Below are 20165 nucleotides of genomic sequence, written 5' to 3' on the forward strand. Positions count from 1 at the left end.
TATCAAATAATGTGAGACCATCCATGAATATTATTGCTTAATAATTTGGCTTTGCTTAATAAATGAGATAAAAAAATATTAGACAATAGTCATAATGTGGAATGTAGCATATGAAACCAAGAGGATTCTACACAAGTTCAGAAGAAAAGGAAGATGATCTATGAAAGAAATGATTAGTGTTGGCCTTTCACACCAATTATTGTAAATTTTTCTGGGCTTCTCATTTATAGGGCATTTTTAGATGTGGAGCTGTGGGAACATGGCTTCAACATACAATACGGCAGTAAGAAGTTCACACAATCCTTAATCCAAACAATGTAAAGATTTTTTAATGGCATTACTAGTCAAGACTGCCAAGGCTTGATTATAAAAATATAGTCTCAATTCCTGCCCTCCCCCTATTTACTGATATTGCAGAAGCTTATTCTGTCTTAGTCTGGAAGCTCTACTGCCACCTGTTCAGCATCAGAGTAACATTCAAGCCTCCAGTGACAGTCGAGTGGTGGCTGTGCTTGAGGAGCGTTAGCCCGGAATCTAACCCAGGTCTCCAGTGTGGAAGGCGAGAATTCTACCATTGACCCACCAATGCCTTCAGTCTCAATTCCTTTTAATTGTATTTATTTTTTAATAAAAGTAGCTTGTACTACCATGTACAATGAAATGGATCTTAATATTTTATATCTTTTTAAAAGTTTTATGTAGATAAATTTACATATCATAAGAAAAAAAAATTAGCCAATGTCTCTCAAATTTTGCTTCAGAACGTATTTAGTGGTTGAGTTTTTAAAATGTTTTCCATTACATAGAGGAGATTTTGACTGGGTCAGTGGTTTTCTTCACCAATACCTTTGGTTAAGTCTTAAATTTAAAAGCTGTTCTATTTTACAATATGTTTGTGATGTTTGCCTCTGCAGAGCCTTATAGTATAAATATGCCAGTTCTTTACTTTTGATATTTGTCACTTGGGTCTTCATACAAAATGATAGACATGCTTAAAAATTAATCACTATTTCTTGCTTCTGTAATTTTTCTGACCAATGATTGTCCTTGAAGATACAAATATAATTCATATTAAGAGATAATACAGTTCCTCATAAAGTTAAGCATAAAATTACCATAAAAACCCAGAACCCAGTGCCGTCGAGTCAGTTCTGACTCATAGCGACCCTATAGGACAGGATAGGACCCAGGAATGGCACTCCTTGGTATAAACTCAAGAGGCTCGAATGCAGTAACTCCAACAGATTCTTCGTCAGTGTACATCAGTGTTGATTCCAGCATTATTCACAATAATCAAAAAGTGGGAACAACCCAAGTGTCCATCAACAGATCAGCCATAAAAAGAAATGAAGTTCTGATGCATGGTACAGCATGGATGAGCCTAGAAAACATTATGCTGAGTGAAAAAAAAAAAAAAAAACAGACACATTGGCATTGAGTCAATTCAAACTCATAGAGACCCTGTAGGACTGAGTAGAATTGCCCCATAAGGTTTCCGAGGAGTGGCTGGTAGAGTAGAACTGCCAGCCTTTTGGTTAGCAGCCAAGCTCTTAACCACTAATATTGTATGATCCCATTTATATGAAATATCTAGAATAGTCAATTGCAGAGAAATGAAGAGTGTGTTAGGGGTTACCAGAGGCTGGGGGGAGGGGAGGAAGGTGAGTTATTGCTGAAGGGGTGCTGAGTTCCTGTTTGGGGTGATGGAAACGATTGGAAATGGATAGAAGTGGTGAAAGCAGTATGACAAATGTAATTAATGTCACTTAATTGTACACCTAAAAAACGGTTGAAATGGCAAACTTTTTGTTGTGTATAGTTGACTGTAATAATTTTTTAAAAAAGAAATGATATAAGTTGTTGCTGTAGTTAGGTGCCCTCGAGTAAAGCTTTCAGGACCTTCATTTGCTGATGTGGCACGACTCAAAATGAGAAGAAACAACTGCAAGCATCCATTAATAATAGGAACGTAGAATGTATGAAGTATGAATCTAGGAAAATTGGAAATCATAAAAAATGAAATGGAATGCATAAACATCGTTGTTGGGTGCCGTCGAGTCGATTCTGACTCAGCAACCCCATGCACAACAGAATGAAACACTGCCCAGTCCTGTGCCATCCTTGCAATCGTTGTTATGCTTGAGCCCATTGTTGCAGCCACTGTGTCAGTCCATCTCCTTGAGGGTCTTTCTCTCTGTCACTGATGCTCTACTTTGCCAAGCATGATATCCTTCTCCAAGGACTGGTCCCTCCTGACAACATGTCCAAAGTATGTGAGACTCAGTCTCGCCATCCTTGCTTCTGAGGAGCATGCTGACTGTACTTCCAAGACAGATTTGATTGTTCTTCTGGCAGTCCGTGGTATAGTCAATATTCTTCACCAACACCATAATTCAGAGGCACCCGTTCTTCTTATTCATTGTCCAGCTTTCGCATGCATATAAGGCAATTGAAAATACCATGGCTTAGGTCAAGCACACCTTAGTACTCAAAGTAACAGCTTTATTTTTTAACACTTTAAAGAGGTCTTTTGCAGCAGATTTGCCCAATGCAATATGTGGTTTGATTTCTTGACTGCTGCTTCCACGGGCGTTAATTGTGGATCAAGTAAAATGAAATCCTTGACAACTTCAGTCTTCCGTCTGTTTCTCATGATGTTGCTTATTGGTTCAGTCGTGAGGATTTGGTTTTCTTTATGGTGAGATGTAATCCCCCCAAAATGAAAAAATAAAATAGTAATGTAGCATTTTCCTTGGCAACCAAATGCGACATGAATCACTATTTTATGACAACATAAGATCCTCATGTTCTTGGATATATTAAATTCAGTTTAGAGTTGGTGAAGCTCAAGATGCTGGTGATAGCTTACATGTACACAGCACGTCATTGTTAACAAAGTATATTTATAAGTATTGGAACTTTATAACCTCTCTGTGAGGTTATTCACAATTATATATAACCTTACTAGAAGGAATTTTATTTTATCTTATTTTATAGCACTGTGAAGAAGTCCTGAATGTTTCAGTCTGCCAGTTTAGACCATGAATTGCATACAGAGAGGTATGAAGATGACTCTGTATGTAGATATGTAGACAGATGGAACTTGTTTGAGGCCTGATAGGTACACAAACTATGTCCGGGCCTGGATCTAGGGAAATTGTAAGGACTTAGGGAGATAGGTAAGGATCTGAGAAAACCTGGAAAGCATGATAAGAGAATAGGCACAGTAAGACAGTGCGAATATACTCATGGATGTGCAATAATTTCTTTGAAATAATATTATCATTTTCAATATCACTGAAACAAAATTACAGTTATGTTATATTTATCAGATCACATACATTTTGCTTAATGGCCACCATGTTTTCTCTCTCCTTTATTTCCTCTTGCATTTCAATGCTATATGAAAGTGTCTTTTTGAGAGCAGTTCTAATCTAAGTTAGATATATTCTAAAGTGATCTCTGCATAATGCAGAGCAAGTCATAGAATTTTTTTATTTTTGTTTTCTCGTATGTAAATTGTGGAAAATGTTACTTAGCTTGCAGAATTGTTTGTGAGAATAACATGAGATAATGTAAGTGAATGAACTTTACAAACTCTAAAGCCCTTTTCGTAAAAAATGTGAGGTGAAATAGTCATCATTTTCTCTGCCTGGAGCACCTATAACAATCCCCTAACTCTGTCACCCGTCTTCACGCCTCTCCATTGCTAGAATGAGCAATGGGTAGGTAGCATGCCTTTTTGAGGAAAAAAATTACCAAAATTTAAGAAAATATTTTATTCTTTTTTTTTAGCCATAGACTTCGATATAACCAAAATTTTAAAGAAACCCAGAACATATGTGATGTCTACATCCAAGGAAGAATCAAGATTATCAAAACCGGCAATAAAGGTTTGGAGAATAGTAATTATTTTAAAAAGTGATCTTGCCTGTTTAATTTGCATGTAATTAGTCAGTGGTGGTTATTGCTTTCTTCACATATATTTTAGAAAAAATATTAATGGTCAAAAGATATGTATTTGGGGAGGGTTACTCTTTATATTAAAGTCTTATTTTGTACTGAAAATATCCTCATCTCTAATGAAAAAAAAATGTAACATTCATCTTTTCCTCACAACACTTCTTGGCACCGCTTCTACCTGAGTCAACACACAAAGGCTCCTTTGTCTCCATCAACAGAAGTAAGAGTTGCCGGGGAGACTTCAAAGGAATATCAGCAGTGGTTGGCCCGTTCCCCTCTCAAGCCAGCCCTGAAATAACTGACCACACTCGGACACTGCTGCATTTGAGTCTTGAATGTTTAGTTTCTCCGCATTCCTGAAGGTGCCTAGCAAGTAGAAATTCCATGGACTTGCCACCTTATGTTGCTTTAACCAAGATTTGACAAGGTTATTGTCTTGAAATTCTATATTTGATCTGTTAACTTGTAAGAAAATTTGTAATGTCCCCCGTTTCACTTCTTATTTGGGTTATTTTCATCCTGTCCTGTTTCTCTTTGGTCGATATGGCCCGTGGTTTGTTGATTTTGTTGATCCTTTCAAAGAACCAACTTTTGGTTTTGTCGATTGTTTCTATTGTTTTTCTATTCTGTATTTCACTGGTTTCCATTCTGAACTTAATTATTTGCTTTTTTCTGATGGTTGTGAGCTTCTTTTGCTGTTCTCTATTTGTTCAAGTTGTGTAGCTAATGTTTTGATTTTGTCTCTTTCTTCTTTTCTGATGTGTGCATCTATTGCCACAAACTGACCTCTGAGCACTGCCTCTGCTGTGTCCCAAAGGTTTTGGTATGATGTGTTTTCATTCTCATTTGATTCTAGGAATTTCTTTTTTTATTCTAGCTTTGATTTTGTCTATTACCCAGTGGTTCTGAAGCAGGGCGTTTTTCAGTTTCCATGTATTTGATTTTTTTTTCCCCTTGCTCTTCCTGTTGTTAATTTCTACTTTGATGGCATTGTGATCAGAGAAGATGCTTTGTATTATCTCAGTGTTTTGAATTTTGTTGAGGGTTGCTCTGTGGCCCAAGATGTGGTCTATTCTGAAGAATGTTCCATGTGTGTTGGAAAAGAATGTATACTTTGCAGCTGTTGGGTGGAGTGTTCTATATATGACTATGAGGTCAAGTTGGTTGATTGTGGCCTTTAGATCTTCTGTATCTTTGTTGAGTTTCTTTCTAGATGTTCTGTCTTTTACTGAGAGGTGTGTGTTGAAGTCTCCTACTATTATTGTGGAACTGTCAGTTTCTCTTTTCGGTGCTGTTAGAGTTTGCTTTGTGTATTTTGGAGCCCTGTTATTGCATGCATAGGTATTTATTATGGTTATGGCCTCGTGGTGGATTGTCCCTTTAATCATTATATAATGTCCTTCTTCATCTTTTATGGCGGATTTTATTTTAAAGTCTATTTTATCTGAGATTAATATTGCCATTTCTGCTCTTTTTTGGTTGCTGTTTGCTTGATATATGTTTTTGCATCCTTTGATTTTTAATGTATTTATGTCTTTGTTTCTAAGGTGTGTCTCTTGTAGACAGCATATTGATGGGTCCTGCTTTTTATCCATTCTGTCACTCTCTGTCTCTCTATGGGTGCATTTAAGCCATTTATGTTCAATGTGACTATTGATAGGTATGAGTTTATTGCTGTCACTTTGTAGTGCTTTTGTGTGTGTATGTGGTGCTGATGTTTTCTTTGTTTCTCTTACTCTCCTGTGCTGAATTGCTTTTGTTTGTGGATTTTTTTTCTTTTCTTTCATTTTTGTAGATTTTGTGTTTACTGAGACTTTATGTTTTTATTCTTTATTTTTATTTCATGAGTAGCTTTGTTAACTTTCCATGTTGTTACCTTGAAATTTACCCCTATCTTCTCAAGTTTGAACGAGCCCTTTATTACTTGATATTGCCTTGACTTCCTCTCCATTTGAAAGTTCTATGCCTATACCATTTATTTATTACCCCTTTTATTGTTCTGACATTTGTGTCATTTACAGGTTGATCTCTCTGCTTCCCTGTTTTAAATCTTTTAGTTTTGTTTTATCCTTGAGAGTTTATTACCTAGGTTGGTATCCGTTTGATGCTTTCTTGCATCCTAGATTCAGGCTGTTTTCTGATGCTATTGGTTCTCTAACCGAAGGACTCCCTTTAATAATTCTTGTAAGTTTAGTTTGGTTTTTACATATTCCCTTAATTTCTGTTTATCTGGAATTGTCCTAATTTTGCCATCATATTTGAGTGAGAGTTTTACAGGATATATTATTCTTGGTTGGCAATTATTTTTCTTTCAAGGTTTCATCTATATTGTACCATTGCTTTCTTCCCTGCATGGTTTCTGCCAAGTAATCAGAGCTTAGTCTTATTGTTTCCCCTCTGTATGTGACTTCTCGTTTTTCTCGAGCTGCTTTCAGGATTCTTTGTCTTTGGTTTTGTCGAGTGTGATTATTCTATGTCTTTGTGATTATCTTTTGGGGTCTATCCTATATGGGGTTCATTGAGCTTCTTGGATGGTCAGCTTTTCATCTTTCATTATATTAGGGAAGTTTTCTGTCAGCAAATTTTCAATGATCCTCTCTGTGTTTTACATTTTCTCTACCTGTTCTGGAACTTCAACTTATGCAAATTTTTGCCTTTGATTGTTCCCACATTGTTCCCGGGGTTTCTTCATTTTTCTTCATTCTTTTCTCTGATTTTTCCTCCAACAAGGTGGTATCCAAGGATTTGTCTTCAATATCACTGACCCTGTCTTCCATTGTTCCAAATTTTCTCCTAAAACCTTCTATTGTACTGTCTGTTTCTGAAATCTTGCTGTTTATCTTTTGGATTTCTAATTGCTATCTTTGTATGATTTCTAGTTGTTTGTTTATTTTGATATTTTGTTCTTGTGTTATTTTCCTGAATTGTTCCATTGCTTTGTCTGTATTTTCCATGATTTTGTCTACTTTTTCCTTATTTTTGTTGGCATTTTCCTTCATCTGTTGGAGAACCCTGAATATTAGAGTTTTTAAATTCCCTCTTGGCTAGTTCCAGTGTCTTTTCTTCTTCCGGAAGGTCATCCGTTGTTTTATTTTGGATGCTTTCTGGAGCCATCCTGTCCTGTTTTTTTGTTTTGTCTCATTTTGTTTTGTTTTTTAATGTGTTTTAATATTGCCTTCTCTCTTTATGACATTCAGGAATTATTTTCTTCATTTTTGATTGTATATTTGTTTCATCCTGCTTTTTTGTTTTATTTGGTTATGTCTGGGCAGGCAGGCTGGGCATGCTTTGTTGTTTGCTCATCTGTGGGCATGAAACTTCTCACCACCTTGTGCAGGTGGGCAGGGCCAGTCACTCAGCTATGGTGCAGCAGAGTGGGCCCAGTGGGAGTGGAGGAGTGGGGATGGGTAGTTTGCACCATGAACTGGGGCAAACGGGGTGGGGCCAAGAGGTAGTGCAAGGCATGGTCCAGGGGACCACATCAGTGATGCTCAAGGGTGCAGCACTCAGCACAGAATGCAGATGGACTGGAGAGAAAGGATAGGAAGGGCTGTGCAGAGCTAAGTGGGTGGGTGAAAGAAGAGAGAGAAACAAAAAAAGAAAAAAGAAAACAAAAAGGCAAAAAGAAAAGTAAATAAAATGGAAGCCCAGTAGTATTTGTTGGGTGGGGACAGGGCAGACCCAGCAAAGCCAGTGGCTCTCTAGCTGAGTGGTGTGACTCACTCTTAGGGGGATGGGCAGTGCACGGGGCTAGGTGGGCAGGAATAAGGAAAGGAAAGAGAGAGGAAACCAAACAACAAACAGACAAACAAACTAAATAATAAAAGCAACAGCAACAAAAAATGTGGTGGTGGGAGAGCTGGCCATGGGGGGAGGAATTGGGGTGGTGGCACAGCAAGCTGATGTCTCCCTCACCATGTGGCATGGCATGGCCTGACAGGAAGGGATGGAGGCAACACGAGGCCTAGGTGGCAGGGAGAAGGGGAAAGATAAGGAAAAATAAAAAAATATGGTGTTGAGGAAGCCAGCTTGTGAGGGCAGCACAGACCCTGGAAGGTTATATACCAGAGGCTCTCCCACCAAGAAGGGGAGGGGGGTGCGCACTGGGCTGAGTGGATGTGAAAAAGGAAAGGAGAAAGAGAGAGATGAAACAACAACGAAAGAGAGAAAAACAAAAACAAACAAAAGATAAATAAAATGGCTCTGAAGGAGCTGGTCAGTGTTGGTGGCACAGACCCAAGGAGGCCACATGTAGTGACTCTCCGGCTGAGTTATGCAGTATGGCCCCTCGAGAATGGGTGGGGACAGTGCACAGGCCTTAGTGGGTGGGAGACAGGAAAGGAAGGAAAGGAGAAGAAAGAAGAAACAGAAAAAAAGAAGAAAAAGGAAGAAAGCAAACAAACCAAAAAATCACAGCCCATCAAGAAGGGGAGCAGATGGAACATCGGGCTAGCTGAAGGAGATAATATATCTCAAACAAAATAAAAACAAACACAAAAAAATGGCACTGAAAGGGCCACGGGGCGGGGGGGGGGAGTGGCAGACCCCAGTGGCAGTGAGCTAGTTTCTTTCTGGCCAAGTGATCATAGCCCGTTGGAAAGCAGTGGGGGTCACATAGAGGGAAGAAGGATGGGGAGTGGGAAAGCATATATCCCTGGTTACTGGGTGCTGTGTATCCTGCTGGGAGCTCTGTAAATTTGCCTTCCTGTACTCCCTGTCTTCAGAACTCATTGGCTGAGGTCCAAGATGGAGAATCTGGGCAGCAGTGAGCTGGTATCTCTCCAGCCAAGTGACTATGGTCAGTTGGCAAGTGGTGGAGGCCTCATACGGGAAAAAAGCGTGGGGGGTAGGAAAGTGTGTATCCCTGGTTACTGGGTGCTCTGTCTCCTGTTGGGAGCTCCATGAAGTTGCCTTCCCTTACTCCCTGTCTGTGTTCTTTGGTGGCTGTAGTTCAAGATGGTGAATCCATTCCATGTGAGCTGGTAGAGGACCTTCACTCTGTAGCTCTCCTTGTTCTCTGTTGTCTGTCCTTGTCTTATTCCATTTGTCACTTGATCAAGTTCTTTATTCCTTCATTTGGTGCTTAGGGTTCCAGGATTGACATTTGTATCTGCTTTACTTAGTTTTTTGGATCTTTGCTGCAGAGGGACAGCATGGTGCTTCTTCTGTCTATAGTTCCATGTTGACTCCACCTCTCAACTTGTAAGAAAATTTCATTTTAAATCTTTTAGTCCTCATTGTTAAAATTTTGACTGAATTATTTAGTCAGGTCTGACCAATTATTTAAATTATAAATTATGCCTGTATGAAAACCATTCTGTGAAACAATCAGTATTCATATATTTCCTGGTCTTTAATAACTGAAGAATATAGATCCTTCTTCTACCTTATTCCAACCTTCACAATGCTGCCAAGAGATGGTTTGTGAGTACTTAGCATAGAAACTGGTGATTTTTAAGAGTGAATTATGGGTCAATGACCGTGTCACACCATTTAGAAATCAGGGAAATGAATAGAAATTTTATTTCTGGTCTTCAGCAAGCACTAAAAATGGTCTCCAGTACCTTGTTTACAAGTTGAAGAAATACGGACAAATGGATTCATAATTGAGGATGGAAAGCAAATTGAAGATACATCTTTGATAGTATATCATATTGCTGCATTGTTGACCCTGCCCTATACAAACTATTTTATCAAAAATGTGGATAAAAATGTGGTTACCATTTTTTATTAGATATATACAAGTCATGAAACTTGAAAGAGTCATGAATATATTGAATGACCAAAAATTCACAGTAGGCTAGAGTAATAGACCTAATCTCAAAAGATGAACATTCATCAACAGGAAAGTATAAAGATCCAAAATTAAAACTATGTAAATATTGGATAATAAAGCCTTGGCTTACAAGCAGCATGCCTGGGAAAAGATTTGGAAATCATTTTTAATAGAAAGCTCAGTATGCGTCAATGGTAGAATGTGGTTGATCCCAAAATCTGTTCTGTTCGTTTCGGAGCCCTGCACTGTAAAAGGGGTGTAGACACATAGAAGTGTTCTGAGAAGAAAGTAACCTGGATGATGAAGAGCTCTGCAACCATACTGCTTGAGCAATGGTCAAAAAATTTAAACGGATTTTCATTGGAAAATGGAAGATTCTGGAGCCGTAATAACATGTAGAGAGGGATGAGCCTTTTTCTATGTGGCTCAAACAAGTACAACTTTTACCAATAGCTAAAAACACCCCGAGACAGATTTCAGTTCAATATAAAGAATTTTCTGAACATCAGAGTGTCCAAATGTTGAACAGGTGCCTGTGGATTCCCTGTCACTGAAAGTATGTGAGCGTTGGATGGACGCACATTCAAACCTCAAAAACCAAAGTTTAGCTTTCCAGTGACTGTCAACCATTATCCCTTAAGAAATTAGTAGAAAAATCGAGCACCAAAATACACCTTGGACTTTCTAGTTCACCGCTTATAACCCTCCCAAGGTTTAGAGGGTCGTTTGGTTCTTCAGATTTACTGCTGAGATTACTTTTGACTACAAAAGTCTTGTTTTATGGAATCTTAAAGTTCTCGGAGGTTTTTCTGCCATTTTCTTTAAACCTAGTTCTGCTCTTGCCTGGCCAGACTACCTTTAAAAATGAGGGATGTTCCTAGAGGAAACAGGAGCTGTGAACTGTGCCTTCACGGACTTAATAGCTAATAACCGCATAAAAATAACAGAAATGTCTATTTCTAGAATTTCTGTAAGATAGAACTTCTATCTTACTAGACCCAAGACAGAAGTAGAAAAATTGTCACAAACCATCTCTCTGGACAGGCAAGGTCTTCTTTTAACCCAGCTTGGGCTGATTTAGCATGTGGTTTAAACATCAGGCCAGATTTAACATGATGAGAGTTCCTGTGGGATATTAAGATGAGAAAAGTTATTGGCATCATAGCAAACACATCCGATACTGACATTGTTTTCATCATCAAAGAATTGCTTTTGATTATGATAGTCCCACCACTATGTGAAATAATTATGGAACTGTTAGGATTCCTGAAATGCATATTATTTATAAGAGCATGTAGAATGAACAGGTGACCATTAGCAAAAGAAACCAGAGAACTTTCTGTGTCAGCAAATGAGGAGAAAATCTTATTTCCCCACGGAAGTGGAAAGTGGACTTAATACTAAATCTCTCATCTAATTATTACAAAAATTGAGGAAAGACTTAAAATACAAGTAGTTGCTCTTCTGGCCTCTTCCCTCACAAACCCAAAAAATGTCATTGCCGTCGAGTCGATTCCGACTCATAGCCACCCTATAGGACAGAGTGGAACTGCCCCGTAGAGTTTCCAAGGAGCACCTGGTGGATTTGAACTGCCGACCTTTTGGTTAGCAGCTGTAGCTCTTAAGCACTGTGCCACCAGGGTTTCCTTTTGCCCCATAGGAGTCAATAATAGAATCTTGGATTAATTTTATTTATGGTTGTTTTCTGGACACAGAATTCTTTGCTGACCCGGGTTTTTTTCCACCAACACTTTGAATTTGTCTCTCTGCTAGCTTCTGGCTGGTGTTCTCATTGTTTTAATGGGAATTCAGCTGTTAATCTGACTAACGTTCCCTTGTAGATGGGGAGTTTTTCTCTCGCTGCTTTGAAGGTTTCCCCTTCGGCTTTGGCTTTCAGCACTTTCACTATAACATCTCAAGGTGTGGCTCTCTTTGAATTTATCCTGTTTGGAGTTCACTGATCTTCTTGGGTGCATTTTCATAAAATTTGGAAAGTTTTCAGCCATTATTTCTTCATATGTTTTCTCCTGTCCCTCTCTCTGAGGCTCTGTTTATTTTTCTCCATTAGTTTATTGTTGTTGTTCTTCTTCTTCAGACTGAATAATCTCTATTGACCTATCTTCACGTTTGCTGATAAACTCAAAGATTCTGAAAGCCTACTGTGTAGACTCACAGACTCATATTTTAGTAAATTCCTTTAATAAGATGCTTTGCAGAATTTCCGTATATCAAATAGAATTTTATCTATAGTTATACAATTATGTCAATTTACAGCTCTTTAAAAGTGATAATTGACCTGATTTTTTCTTCCCCATACAGTCCCATTATATTAGCGCTGGTCCAGAGTTTAACCGTGTTCTCTTCAATTTTGGAGGTCAGAGTCCACTGATTTTATATTATCTTAAGATGCATGAGCTGGCTGGTATTGCCAGTACGCCTAGACAAACAAAGATTAAACTCACTGAAATATGCCAAGAACCATATCCTTTTTTAAGCTTTGCTTTAATATTATCTGTTTCTAAAATATTAAAATTTTTTAGTAAATGTCTCAACTAAGAAAAAAAATTGAATGCATTCTTTACCAATGCATTTATTCAGCACTTACTTATGTTCAGAACATTTTTAGTGTGTTTAGCTAAAGCAGTTTCTTTTTCAGATCTAAGGCTATAATTTCTCATGTAATAAAAAATAAAAACCCAGGAACTTATAAAACTGGTTTATTTGCTCTCTGGTAAATGACTACCTTTACAATTTTACCATTCAGTGTTCAGTTCCAGATACTTGTCAGAACTGTGGGTCCTAGGCTTCTAGGATTCTCCAGAGAGAGTTTTCAAACATGTGGAAACCTTTGTTCAAATGGAAATTCATCAGAAAGCTCAGTTTATAAAATACATGGAATTGGTGCTTCTTTGGTTGTTGTAGGGATGGGAGCTTGGGGTTCTGCCTACTTACACCTCATGCTCCCTCACCATCCACCCATCCCGGCCCAGCCTCACTGGGGACTTCAGTGACCCCCAAAGGAATACATCTAGTACAGAGGCCCCAAGTCGCAGGGTACACAGCCCTGGTTGGAGAAAAAAACAATTTGGACTTTTACTTATATCTATTTCTATCTTTAAAAATAAGAACTAAGTTCAACTTTACTAATATTTAGTAAACAGAAATCCTCACTCTGTTGACATCTCGGTTTGTGTCGTACTGTGTTGCTCGTGTTCTGTTTTCTCAGCCTCACAACATGTTGCTGTTTTCTTTGGCGAGCTAAGCAGGGTTATAGAGTATATCATCTAGTTTTAGCTAAACTAATGCTCAGTAATAGACTAACAGCTTAAAAAGTCTCCTGAAAATAAACTGAATTTATGATAATATTTATAATGCAAAATAAATGGAAAAAAAATGCATATATGTAGAATACTTCTTGAAGGAGTTCCTTTCAGCCACATTAAGAGATGGAATAAATGATGATCCTATGCATTCAGACATATGTAGGTAAAAAAAATAATAAACCAAAATTTTCAAAAAGAGTATTAAAATGTGGATTTATGTCATTATTGTAAATAGCAATACGAACAATTTTAGTGATAGTATAGGGCCCTGGTGGCACAGTGGTTAAGAGCTATGGCTTCCTATGGCTGTAGCCAAAAAGTCAGCAGTTCAAATCCACCAGGTGCTCCTTGGAAACCCTATGGAACAGTTCTGCTCTCTTTCTATAAGGTCACTATGAGTCAAAATTGACTCATAATGATAGTACGATGCCGTTTTAATTAGAAAGGTACTTAAAAACAAACTGTCTGGAATATTGCCACAAATCTTTACAAAAGGTTTGGTGTGCCATTAATAAATGAAATATATTAAAATTTATTTTTTAAATATTTTAATTTCATTTAACTATTTCTAGATTTCATATATATTACATAATTGAGTCAAAAATGGTCTCTATATATTGGCCCCAGGTTGTTTACATCTTCATAGCAAGCTGAGGCCCATTAGCCCAAAAAGTCTGCCAGTGCCAAACCAAAATTTGTAAACATCCCCTTGTTTTTCTTAATAGCCAAAAAAAGCAGATTTTTAGCCACTTGGAGCCTTTACATATATACATACTCTGCAAAACTGCACCCAACATCTGCTAGCCCAGGACCCATAAAACCCACTGCCATCAAGTCGGTTCTGACTCATAGCAACCCTACAGAACAGAGTAGAACTGCTCCCCAGAGTTTCCAAGGAGCGCCTGGTGGATCTGAATTGCCAATCTTTTGGTTAGCACCTGTAGCACTTAACCACTACACCACCAGGGTTTCCCTACTAGCCCTAGGTAAGATAAAACCCTGTAGTTCCAAGGACGCAAGGATGCTGCTGTCCTTTGCAGCTCTCTGATCCAAAGAACCCCCACTTTGTTGCAGAAGGACATCACTTGAGGTGCATGTAAGCACCCCCTTCTCCTTTTCTCTGGGGTTTTTCATGTCTTCTTCCCTTTCTGGTGGCTCTCTGCACTGCTTACCTTGGGAACACTGCCCCTAAATCCAGCTGTCAATGCAACGCCCCCAATAAATACCTTGTTAGGCAATGCTGCTATCTTGTAGTCGCGTCTTTTCCCTGATCAGCCTTGAATTCCCTCGGACTTACTACAATAGCTATTGTAATGTGCATAATATAAAATACAGGTTGATGTGTAAATAATCTATAAATTTGAAATTCTGTATGTGGGGGTGTACTCAAACGTCTTCTACTAATAGGACACAGGTTGCCACTGCTGTAGCAAATTCTAAAGACTCTTCCCAGGACACTCCGTCTTCCCAGTTTCATTCAAGGCAACCTCCAGAGCCTCACTGACCACAAGCACGTGGAATTAACTTGGACAGCCTGGGAATGCAAATAAGAAGCAAACTATAGGGCTAAAGCAGTCTGTTCTCAGATTCGTAATTAAAGTAATGATGCAAAGATTCTCATCAACCTTGGATATCCAAAACAAACAAAAAAAGTTTCCAAGTGAAATTTGATTAGCTCTTAGTATTTAAAACTTTCATAATAGATTTATTTTTAACTAAATTTTATTGTGATTTTAAAATGTTGATCTTAGATTGTGTTTACCTTTTTAATGGGCATAGATTTGTCCAAAGGCTGTGGAAGAATTTGTACCACTAGGTTTCAAGGATGTTGGAACACTGTGAGTGTGTGTGAGGTCAAGGAAGAGAAAAAATAGAGGTCTAAGGCATGAAACCTTTAGAAGAGGGTCTCATCCCACAAAAACTTGAAAGAAATCACCCTCTGGAAAGTAATGGGGCTGCCTATGATGCTTTGTGAGCTGGTGAAACATAATACCCACTGTAAGGAAAAGTGTGTCTAGACCTAATGATGAACAAAATAATGATACTCCATATTCACCAGCACTTTGCGATTCTTCAAAGCGTCTCCTCCTCCGGATTATTGCGGTGAATGACAACAGTGCTGTGACAGCACCCACCACCACTTTACAGATGAGGAAACCGAAGCCCAAGAGGTTAACTAGCTTGCCCAGATGACTCGTGCAACAGAGCCGGCAGCAGACCCTTCTAATTCCTGAGCCATGCTTGCTTTCCTGATATATAGCAATCCGGACCAGAATTTTCTCTGAGTGTGCTACCAGGGGTTGATGGCAGAGCCCAATAACATTTTCTCCAAGATATTGATAGCTGCTAGTAAAATTTGCATCCAGATTTTCTATAAATATAGATGATTCTTTGATCATTGAATTTATTTCTGTCTCACTCAGGTTTTACTATGAAACATTTGGCATAAAAACATTTTTCCTAGGTACACTCTTCAGCCAAAGATTAGACAGGCTCGTAAAACAAAATGAGACTAAAGGGGCACACCAGCCCAGGAGCAAGGACTAGAAGGCAGGAGGGAACAGGAAAGCTGGTAATTGGGAACCCAAGGTAGAGAAGGGAGAGTGTTGACATGTTGTGGGGTTGTTAACCAATGTCATAAAACAATATATGTACTAACTATTTGATGAGAAGCTAGTTTTTCTGTAAACCTTCATCTAAAGTACAATTTAAAAAAAAAAAAAAGAAGCATTTTTAGTAGTTTTCTCTGGACTTACTGGAGTCCTATAGCTTTCCTGAAGTGGAGAGACATCCCCTTACAGCAAGTGCATCTAAACACAGTAAGGGAGTGGGAGAAAGTAGAGAGGAAGAGGAGGAGAGGAATAATAACAAATAGACAACTGTAATTCTTTGTATTTGAGAGACCAAAAAAACCAAACCCATTGCCACTGAGTCGATTCCAACTCATAGTGACCCCATAGGACAGAGTAGAACTGCCCCCATAGAGTTTCCAAGGAGCACCTAGTGGATTCGAACTACCCTGGTGATGTAGTGGTTAAAAGCTACGGCTGCTAACCAAAAGGTTGGTAGTTCAAATCTACCAGGTGCTCCTTGGAAACTCTATGGGGCAGTTCTACTCTGTCCTTTAGGGCTGCTATGACTCAGAATTGGCTCAATGGCAATTGGTATTTGAGACAGGCAGATTGTAAGGTAGATCCCAGTGATCCCTACCTTTTTATATTCATGCCCTTGTGTAATCCTTTCCATCTGAGTGTGGCTGAGCCTATTGAGTTTTTCCAATGAGTACAAGATGGCAGTCATATGGAACACTACACCTGAAACTCAGTTACAAAAAGACTGACATCCATCTTGCTTACCCTCTCTCGCTCATTCTCTTGGAGTTTTCACTCTGGGGACAGCCAGCCGCCATGTTGTGAGATACCCTATGGAGAAGTCCAAGCATCAGGAAAGTGAAGAAGGCCTCCAGCCAACAGCCGGTGAGAAACTGAGGCCCTCAGTCCAACAACCCCCATATAAGAATCTGAATCCCACCAATAACCACATGAAGAAGCCCTTAACTGACTGCAGTCCTACGGACACCACAGTTGCAGACCTGTGAGAAACCCTGAGGCAGAGGTCCCAGCTGAGCTGTGCCCAGATTCCTGACCCACAGAAATTATGCAATAATAAAAGTTTGTTGTTTTAAGCTGCATAGTTTTGAGGCTAGTTATGTAGTTATAATGCAGTTATGTTTAATTTACAGTTCTTTAAAAGTAATCAGGGCAAAGCCAAGATGGCGGACTAGGCAGACACTACCTCGGATCCCTCTTACAACAAAGACACGGAAAAACAAGTGAATCGATCACGTACATAACAATCTACGAACCCTGAACAACAAACACAGATTTAGAGACGGAGAACGAACTAATACGGGGAAGCAGCGATTGTTTCCAGAGCCTGGAGCCAGCGTACCAGTCAGGTACGGCACAAGCACAGAGAGCTGCTCCACCCCCCTGAACTAACCCCGGGAGGGGGACCAGCCGGTTCTGCGGGCGGCGTGGGACGCAGCCGGTAGGAGAAGTCCCCGGGAGGCAGTGACTGGTCTTGGAGCAGGAAGAGCAGCGTCCCAGCCGGAGAACCGTCCCGCCGGGATTTGGACTGGACGCAGGCGGCTTCATTAACATCCGAATAGCCTGAGCCAGAGGGAGAACTCTGATAGGGATCAGACTGCATTTTTTTTTTTAGCGGATTTTCTGGAAAAACTAGTTTCCCAGTGATGGCTCGGAGACAACAATCCATATCAAACCACTTAAAGAAGGAGACCATGACAGCTTCTCCAACCCCCCAAACAAAAGAATCAAAATCTTTCCCAAATGAAGATACAATCCTGGAATTATCAGATACAGAATATAAAAAACTAATTTACAGAATGCTTAAAGATATCACAAATGAAATTAGGATAACTGCAGAAAAAGCCAAGGAACACACTGATAAAACTCTTGAAGAACTCAAAAAAATTATTCAAGAACATAGTGGAAAAATTAATAAGTTGCAAGAATCCATAGAGAGACAACATGTAGAAATTCAAAAGATTAACAATAAAATTACAGAATTAGACAATGCAATAGGAAGTCAGAGGAGCAGACTCGAGCAATTAGAATGCAGACTGGGACATCTGGAGGACCAGGGAATCAACACCAACATAGCTGAAAAAAAATCAGATAAAAGAATTTAAAAAAATGAAGAAACCCTAAGAATTATGTGGGACTCTATCAAGAAGGATAACCTGCGGGTGATTGGAGTCCCAGAACAGGGAGGGGAGACAGAAAACACAGAGAAAATAATTGAAGAACTCCTAACAGAAAACTTCCCTGACATCATGAAAAACGAAAGGATATCTATCCAAGATGCTCATCGAACCCCATTTAAGATTGATCCAAAAAGAAAAACACCAAGACATATTGTCATCAAACTCACCAAAACCAAAGATAAACAGAAAATTTGAAAAGCAGCCAGGGAGAAAAGAAAGGTTTCCTTCAAGGGAGAATCAATAAGAATAAGTTCAGACTACTCAGCAGAAACCATGCAGGCAAGAAGGGAATGGGACGACATATATAGAACACTGAAGGAGAAAAACTGCCAGCCAAGGATCATATATCCAGCAAAACTCTCTCTGAAATATGAAGGCGAAATTAAGATATTTACAGACAAACACAAGTTTAGAGAATTTACAAAAACCAAACCAAAGCTACAAGAAATACTGAAGGATATTATTTGGTCAGAAAACCAATAATATCAGATATCAGCACAACACAAGGTCACAAAACAGAACGTCCTGATATCAACTCAAATAGGGAAATCACAAAAACAAACAAATTAAGATTAATTAAAAAAAAAATACACATAACAGGGAATCATGGAAGTCAATAGGTAAAAGATCACAATAATCAAAAAGAGGGACTAAATACAGGAGGCATTGAACTGCCATATGGAGAGTGGTACAAAGCGATATAGAACAATACAAGTTAGGTTTTTACTTAGAAAAATAGGGGCAAATAATAAGGTAACCACAAAAAGGTATAACAACTCTATAACTCAAGATAAAAGCCAAGAAAAACGTAAGGACTCAACTAACATAAAGTCAAACACTATGAAAATGAGGATCTCACAATTTACTAAGATAAACGCCTCAGCACAAAAAAGTATGTGGAAAAATGAAATTGTCAACAACACACATAAAAAGGCATCAAAATGACAGCACTAAAAACTTATTTATCTATAATAACCCTGAATGTAAATGGACTAAATGCACCAATAAAGACACGGAGAGTCACAGACTGGATAAAGAAACACGATCCATCTATATGCTGCCTACAAGAGACACACCTTAGACTTAGAGACACAAACAAACTAAAACTCAAAGGATGGAAAAAAGTATATCAAGCAAACAATAAGCAAAAAAGAAGAGGAGTAGCAATATTAATTTCTGACAAAATAGACTTTAGACTTAAATCCACCACAAAGGATAAAGAAGGACACTATATAATGATAAAAGGGACAATTGATCAGGAAGACATAACCATATTAAATATATATGCACCCAATGACAGGGCTGCAAGATACATAAATCAAATTTTAACAGAATTGAAAAGTGAGATAGATACCTCCACAATTATAGTAGGAGACTTCAACACACCACTTTCGGAGAAGGACAGGACATCCAGTAAGAAGCTCAATAGAGACACGGAAGATCTAATTACAACAATCAACCAACTTGACCTCATTGACTTATACAGAACTCTCCACCCAACTGCTGCAAAATATACTTTTTTTTCTAGCGCACATGGAACATTCTCTAGAATAGACCACATATTAGGTCATAAAACAAACCTTTGCAGAGTCCAAAACATCGAAATATTACAAAGCGTCTTATCAGACCACAAGGCAATAAAACTAGAGATCAATAACAGGAAAACTAGGGAAAAGAAATCAAATACTTGGAAAATGAACAATACCCTCCTGAAAAAAGACTGGGTTATAGAAGACATCAAGGAGGGAAAAAGGAAATTCATAGAAAGCAACGAGAATGAAAATACTTCCTATCAAAACCTCTGGGACACAGCAAAAGCAGTGCTCCGAGGCCAATTTATATCGATAAATGCACACATACAAAAAGAAGAAAGAGCCAAAATCAGAGAACTGTCCCTACAACTTGAACAAATAGAAAGTGAGCAACAAAAGAATCCATCAGCCACCAGAAGAAAACAAATAATAAAAATTAGAGCTGAACTAAATGAATTAGAGAACAGAAAAACAATTGAAAGAATTAACAAAGCCAAAAGCTGGTTCTTTGAAAAAATTAACAAAATTGATAAACCATTGGCTAGACTGACTAAAGAAATACAGGAAAGGAAACAAATAACCTGAATAAGAAATGAGAAGGACCACATCACAACAGAACCAAATGAAATTAAAAGAATCATTTCAGATTATTATGAAAAATTGTACTCTAAGAAATTTGCAAACCTAGAAGAAATGGATGAATTCCTGGAAAAACACTACCTACCTAAACTAACACATTCAGAAGTAGAACAACTAAATAGACCCATAACAAAAAAAGAGAT

General features: G+C 38.5%; 1 protein-coding gene across 1 annotated transcript in view; it reads left to right on the plus strand.

Annotated features, from left to right (window-relative positions):
- The window catches only part of FAM227B (family with sequence similarity 227 member B), a 343918-nt gene that overhangs the window by 293867 nt on the left and 29886 nt on the right, over positions 1-20165 (plus strand). The window contains exons 13-14 of the mRNA XM_023539060.2: positions 3796-3893; positions 12059-12219. Coding sequence (XP_023394828.2) covers positions 3796-3893; positions 12059-12219 — 259 coding nt within the window. The remainder of the gene's footprint in view (positions 1-3795; positions 3894-12058; positions 12220-20165) is intronic.

Source organism: Loxodonta africana, chromosome 10 (genome assembly GCF_030014295.1).
Source record: "Loxodonta africana isolate mLoxAfr1 chromosome 10, mLoxAfr1.hap2, whole genome shotgun sequence".
NCBI lineage: Eukaryota > Metazoa > Chordata > Mammalia > Proboscidea > Elephantidae > Loxodonta > Loxodonta africana.